The 7,762-nt window shown below is 24.8% G+C and overlaps 1 protein-coding gene across 1 annotated transcript in view; it reads right to left on the bottom strand.

Annotated features, from left to right (window-relative positions):
• LOC108691966 (transmembrane protease serine 9-like) overlaps positions 1-7,762 on the bottom strand; it is a 10,565-nt gene that overhangs the window by 633 nt on the left and 2,170 nt on the right. Inside the window, exons 6-12 of the mRNA XM_018199979.1 lie at positions 7,623-7,680; positions 7,300-7,410; positions 2,328-2,383; positions 1,994-2,045; positions 950-1,115; positions 396-604; positions 22-215 (exon numbers count right to left, since the gene is read on the bottom strand). Of these exons, the coding sequence (XP_018055468.1) occupies positions 22-215; positions 396-604; positions 950-1,115; positions 1,994-2,045; positions 2,328-2,383; positions 7,300-7,410; positions 7,623-7,680 (846 nt within the window). The remainder of the gene's footprint in view (positions 1-21; positions 216-395; positions 605-949; positions 1,116-1,993; positions 2,046-2,327; positions 2,384-7,299; positions 7,411-7,622; positions 7,681-7,762) is intronic.

The raw sequence follows: 7,762 nt of genomic DNA on the forward strand, positions 1-7,762 counted from the left end.
AAACTGATCGTGACATAATACCTGACATGCATCAGTATTGTCATTGTAAGCACATATCATCGATTCCGTGATATGATCTCCAAATGAAGTATTTTTACATGCTGCGAAGGACATTACTTTCAAAGTAGCCTGACGAAGAAATCGGGAAGCTTTTCCTTCTACTTGAACACGTCCCCATCCGGTAATTTTGACATACTGTCCCGTATAATCAGAATCTATCATTGAAAACTTATTACTTCTTTTTATTTTTAAAAATGCTGATATATGTATGTAAAATATAAGAGATGTAAACAAGTGCCTTAATTTAAACTTTAATTTTAAGTGTCTTATAAATTAATATTTACTTTTAATTAAATGGAACAGTTTAAATATTATTAAAAAAGTACAAAACTGACCTTTAAGTGGGAGACATACAGGTCTCACGTTTTCATCGATTTTAATCGGTTGCTGCAATCGAATCAAGGCAATGTCGTTTGTGTCATGGAGATAATCACTCTTGAAATCTTCATGTAAAATTATTTCATCGATTGCGACTATGTATCCATCATTTAGGTTTTTAATATCGTGCATACCTACGCCGACCGAGAGATCGGCATGATTCGTCCTATGCAAATCGGAAGAAGATATGAAAATTAGAATATTTTATAATATATTATAATGAAATATATACTTTCTATCGCAAAAGATATATATAATTGCAATAATATTTTATAATAATCTATAACAATATATTTTTTATCAAATTTATATTTTGTCAATAATATTATTACAAATATTTATATAAAAACTTCAATATTATATCTTTGAAATTGCAAATTAAAATTTTGATTTAAATTAATATTTATTTATTTATATGCTTTTATTCATCATCGATTTTAATATCATATATAACCTTTTTAAAAAGAGTATAATACTAAAAGTATTTTTAACCTTTAAAAAAAATAGATACCATTGAACACAATGTCCAGCTGTTAATATATATTGATTATTAATTAATGTGCCTCCACAATGGAAATTGTTTCTGTTAAGTATTGCCACAACCCAAGGAAATATATGTGGAATCGAAACTTTTCCGCCGATAATACGATTCGATATCCCTTCTGTCAGTCCACATTCTATTATAAAAAAATTTCTTAAATTAATTAAAATTTCATTAAAATTGTGTAGACAAACAGGTAATATATAGTAAAATACAATTAAATATCTTGTATGTGTATAATATTTTTGTAAAAAATTTAATATTCATACTTTTTTGTAAAAAATTTGACTGAAATCTTTTTTGCCAACTCTCTTAATGGTTATTCTATAATGTGCTTTTTGTTTCCTGTTTTTTGCTTTTTACATCTGGTCTTTTTACTTCTTATCCGGTTTTTTGTTTTATGTCGTCCGAGATAAAAAGTTAACGAATTTAAAAAAAAAAGCAAAAAATACAATTGTCGATAAAACGGTTGCAAAGAAGAAAGAATAAGTAAAATAGGCTTAATTCTTTTGTAATATATAAAAAAAAAACATTTTTATTGAAATATCTAAAAATTTAGATTAGATACAGTTCTGAGAATAATTTTGTTGTATCATTAAAATAATTATGTAGAGAGCATATAACAACTAATGCTGCAAAAAATTTTTACATTCTAGCGTTCTAACTTGAGCTACATAATTTTTTTTGGTAACCGAAATTATTTTTAGAACTGTATTAGCTAAATTTTTAGATACTTTAGCAAACTATTCTTTTCATTATATTTTCCGCATATATATCCCTACTTATAATTTTATATTGTATAATTATTTTTATAATAGGGTTGGGGATAAAGTTCGATAGTATGAACAAAAAATATGATTAATGTGAAATTAATGGAATTAAATGTAAATGTTCACTAAATCTAACAGATTACTCCAGAATAAAAGTAATATTGTAATGGCTTTATGATTTTCGTGCTATAAGCTTTGTTACACACATACATATATGTAATATAATAATTTTAATATGATTTACCGCAATCTCGATTTACTCGTAAATGTAAGCGATGATTTTGCGCATGTGCTGCCTGAAAATGAGCACAATGTAATTACTTAGTAACTACTCAAACAACATGAGTGACCGTTGACTTATAAGTCGACTGTTCCCAATTGATATAGAGTAAGTCGACATTAGAATATTGACTGTTAGTCGACTTTTTTTGAAACATTTGTCAAGTATTAGTCGACTATTAATCGACATTCGGTCAACTTATAGTCGACTTTTAGTCAACTTTGTGTTATTTGAGTAGTTATCAGTCATATTTCCAATTTGTTTTATAATAACTTTATTAATTACTCTTTCAACGAACGTCTAAGATTAGAAGAATGCCAATTATAATCGTCAGACTCAAGTGGGGCTTCATGATTCGTTACTCCTGTCAAGATTTCCTTCTGAAAACAATGTGATTACTGAGCGCAACACAGAGAACACTCTGTTCTATATCGAGTCGCAAACAACGGTAACCAATTTCGATGCTGCATCATTGTCGAGCGTATCACCTCGTCGTTATTTTATATCTCGAGGAGTGTGTTCCAATAAATTGCTATTCCCATTAATGTGTGGACGATAGATTCCAACGAATAATTGCGCAACACAAAAAACGCCGTTAATCTTTGGACTCGAATTAAATATAAAATCAAAATATAGATTTCAGGATATAAAAGATTATATTTATAGGTTTTTTTTAAAAATATTCGAAGTTTCACAAAAATTGAAAAAAAGTTTTTATTTATTGATATAATATATAATATATTACATATAATATATTGTTATAATTAATTAATGTTACTAATATACATATTCAATTGTTAAATTTTATTTTTCATATGAAAAATGTACTTTATCCTGTTCAGAATAGGTCGATTTTACAGATCGCTGCTTTTTCTCACTTCGAAAATGTTATAAATTACTTTCGGAGAAGCGGGAAAGATATTAGAGTGGTATATAGGTGATAAATTCTTATAAGGATTTCCTATAGCAATTGTGTCTATGACTAAAGTCGGTGCATGGAGAAGAAAGAAGACGATTTGAGAACTTGCGTTCTCAATTAAAAAAAAAGGGATAAATCAGAAAATAGCTGTTTTCTTTATTACGCTTAAATCTGAAAAGAGTATAGAACAGTAAAGAAGTTTATTAATAATGAATAATCGCATAATTGCATCATAAATCAAGTATAAAAGAATTGCAATTAAAAGCATCATTATTGTCTTAGGCATAACTTTAATAAAAATCATGATTGAAAGTAATTGAACATTCATTGAACTTTCATTGGTTAGTCGTCATTTCCTTGCATTTGCAATGTGCATTTCTTGGCACATATATCAATACAGCTCTGCAGATACCGTATCGTGCACGTCGACAGTCAAGTATAGAGCATTATAATTTACGAGTTATGGACAATTCGTTCAACAACATTTTATGTCGCAATAGCTGATAAACGTTAAATGCATCATGAGAAATCATAAATTGTCTGCACTTCAGTATTCAGTTAAATTCATAAGAATATTTATATCATAAATATTTAAAATAATAGAAAAGAAAAAATAAGAAATAATAAATAAATAAAAAATAGAAAATAATAAATAATTGAACTAATAAAACAAAATGATTGGAAATTAACTCTATATACAATGCATAAATTATTTTACAAATTTGTGTACCGTGTTGATTTCTATTTTATATCATAATTTATATATTGTAAAATGAATAGTATAAAATTTGTTTATTCTTTTACTTTTTTTATTAATAAATTGTTTCAATAATTATTTGATTGTATGAACAGTAATAACAATGAGGGGATGGGTAGAATCAAATCAGTCTCTGCATATTTGAATCTAGTCAAAGAGTTACCAGATTTAAAGAGTTCCTTTGCGACTTCCGTCGCAAGTTAGTCGCAAGGATTATTTTCTGTATAGGATGCAAGATTTGGATTTGCGATTTATCGGATATAAATCCGTTGTTCTTTACACGATATTCCTGTATATATGATTTAGAAGATTATTTCAATCATACCAATGTCAACAGTACTTAGAATCATGTTTTGTTACTTGCAATATCCATGAAATCATTTGTGTAACATCCGTAAAAATCTGGATAATTAACATCAGCACATAGTAATCCACTTGAAGTAAAGAAGTCCTATAAAATAAATGTTGTTTCTGTATTGTCAAATTATTGACTATATGTATATATTACAACTTACCTATCAAGACATATAATTCTCATCCAAGATTTGAAGAGGGCCGCCACTATCACCCTGTGTAATAAATAAATTTGTAATATAACATTTTATTCAAATTATTTATATTGCTGTATCTCTTAATATGTATTGTATGACATGATAATAATATGAACATGATAATGATAAATAAATTGATAAATAAATACGGAAAATTAAGTATTGATGATTATTAAAATCGGTTCTATAAATTTATAATTTGAGTTTATTTGTACATTGATATTGATAATGTGACATATTTTTGATTGAAACTAAATAAGAAATAAATATTTTTAAAAGATAGTCAATATATAAAATATTTATAAAAAATATATTATATGCAATATCAGTAACTTTTACAGGACGAGATTTATTCTCAAAATCTTACAACTTTTTCTTGAGATTTATTATAATTCACTATTTCATTATATTTCTTGCCTCAAAATATGACACTATTTCAGCGCCATTACAATAATTTTCCCGTTCTATAATGATTAAGAATAGATTATTGTAAAAAAATTGAGTGTACAATTTAAAATCAATAGCTTTAGTTAATGATCCAAAACATTAAGAAAAATTATTTATGTGTTTAGAAACACATATTAAAAATATGCATAGTTATAATTTCATGAAAATAATTCATAATATTAATACAAACATAAATTATATATATAGTAAATTATATATAAGAGAAAATTTAATTAAAATATTAAAATAAAATATAATAATATTAAATAATATTAAATAAATATTTGAGAATACCCCACAAGTGCCTCGGGGTGCTTTTTTATATCCTGCGCAAAGCAAGGTCGAGATGTTAGTAAGACATTCCAATCTTTTAAATAACGTTAAATCTACAATACGTAAACCACAGTCTGTATTAAATAAAAATTCATTTCTGAAAATCCCCAGCCAAGTGCAGATACGGATTGTCCTTCGTATTGAGAGACTGCATCAAATTCTGCATAAAAAATGCAAAATAATTATTAAGAATAATTATTATTTAGTCAAATCTTAACGTCTACTAATATACAGATATTGTACACAATGATAATAGAAATAGATATAGAAATTACCGAGTTTTGGTAAATAAATCGGTCTAACAAGTTTGTTAAAGGTAATCCTCATAATTAATTTTACAAGCATGATATCAGCGAAGTTTGTGTTTTTATTGTAATCTGGATGTGGAAAAATACTCTTAACAGAAAAGATGATACTTTTTGCATCCCATTTGCATGAATTATGAGCACCAACAGATACTTTTAAATCATCTTTGCTAAAATTATAAAATATAACTTTACATACTTTTGTTTACAAATTTATATAATCTTTGCAAATGTTATTGTAAAGAAAATAAATTTTTTTATGTGAATTAAATCTTATTAAAAAAACTATTTTAAATATGTATTTCCCTAAGAGAATAACATAATAAGAATAGTAAATTTAAAGTATATGAACTTTTATTGGCATGTGATATATATAATATTTTTATTCTCTTTTTTTTTTCTTTTTTTTCTTTTTTTTCTTTTTATCTATAATAATTATTCATTATATAAAATTTTGTTTTATGTAAATTTATTATTTTAAAATTCATAAAAAAGTTGTATTAAAATTTCCAGAGTTATTTTATAAAATAATCTATAATAATGTTATAATTTTAATATGTATGATAGTTTTAATATAGTATCTTTGTTAATACAAAAATATAGACTTCTAAAATTATTATTTTTATTTAATCATTTAAAAATTATTTTTAAATGATTTTATTTTATTTAAATTATTTATTTTTTCATTTAAAAATTATTCATTGTAAGAAGTGATAGTTTTTTCACATTATAAATAATACGTATCCATTAATATTACAGTGAGTTGCAGTTATTACATAATCATTTATGATTGATGCTCCGCAGATTACTTGTGATTTATTGATACTTATAATACTAGCCATCCAGGGAAATTCGTTTTCAAAAACTTCTCTCCCTCCAATTATTTTGGACAAGTATGAAGTAGTTCTGGATGAAGTAGTTTTCTTTCCACATTCTAAAGCATAATGATCATAAAAAAGAATATTTTATAATGTTCAATTTTATATAATTTTTAATGACTTAGATTTATTTCTTTACATGCACATAAAATATCGATAAATATTTTATTCATTTTATTTCAATGGATATACAAGTAAAGACAACATTATTAAATAATTTTTATAAGAACAAAGATAGTATATAACATTTATTAAAGATTTGATATTTAATGTAGGGATTATTACTTTTTCTTTTGTCATTACTTGCGAAATTGAAATTATTTAAGATTAATCTTACCGCAATATTCACAATCAGAATTTCCGTGAAATCTATCAGTATGAACTTGTTTATACCACGGTAATGTATTAACATGTCTAATTGTTAGACACGATAAATTAATTAATATAAAATATTCTATGCGCAACATTAAGAAGAAATCTTCATTTTAAGACGTTTTGAACTGATGTGTGCTACACTTGATGTGTTTTGAACTGATGTGTGCTACACTTAATGTACAGTGTAAAATATATTTTAATGATTAATATTTCGACGTGCGAGAATACTGAAGAACGGATGTGGTTTAACTCGCCAATAGTTTTTAGATAAGGTAATATTTAAGGTTCACAATGTTTTCCTACTGAGAAGTACGAATTATTTACGAATTATTTAGTAAAACTCTGTAAAATGTTTGAACATTATAAAATTCAATGTTTAGTCTGGTATGATTTCGAAATTATTTTAAAATACATAGTTTATATTTTACAGCTTATATCTTATTATAATGCAATAAAAATATTTTTATTTCAAGAAGTATACATTCGTTTAATATATTATAATTTTCATATTTTTATACATGTGTATAATAACAAAATGTATATATACATATATACATTTTAAATAGTGCTTGATATTTAATATTATTTTATACTTTTTAAAATGCAATATATATAACAGTAAAAATAACAACAATAAAATAATTATTAGTTATTGCATATCACATATGCAATAATATTCTGTAAGTTTGCTGTATTATTTTGTACAGTAGCAGGCATCTTTAGTGTGTTGTAATATCCAATCAAGACTCGGTCCTACTCTCGTAAAAACAGTTGGCTTAGGAGAATCGTCGCATTTATTCACGCTCGGAATAATTCCTATAATACAATATACATACATATTTTGTTACTAATATATTTCTTTAACTTTAAGAATTAATAATTTATCTTTCAATAAGATACATTTTTTAAACTCAATTTTTTAAAATATATTGTTATTAAATAAGTATATTTTTATTAGTATAATAAATTTGATATGTAACCACTTTTAAATATTAAACAATTTTAGTTTTACAAATGATCATATTTACCGATAAGATCATAAATTCCGGCATATGATCGATATTGCACAGAAGATCCGACGTCATTCTATAAATATGCAATATTATTATGATACATAATTATAAATAATATATAATTTTGATAAATTCTTTGTTTTCAAATTAAGATA

Source organism: Atta colombica, unplaced genomic scaffold (genome assembly GCF_001594045.1).
Source record: "Atta colombica isolate Treedump-2 unplaced genomic scaffold, Acol1.0 scaffold107, whole genome shotgun sequence".
NCBI classification, from domain to species: Eukaryota; Metazoa; Arthropoda; class Insecta; order Hymenoptera; family Formicidae; genus Atta; species Atta colombica.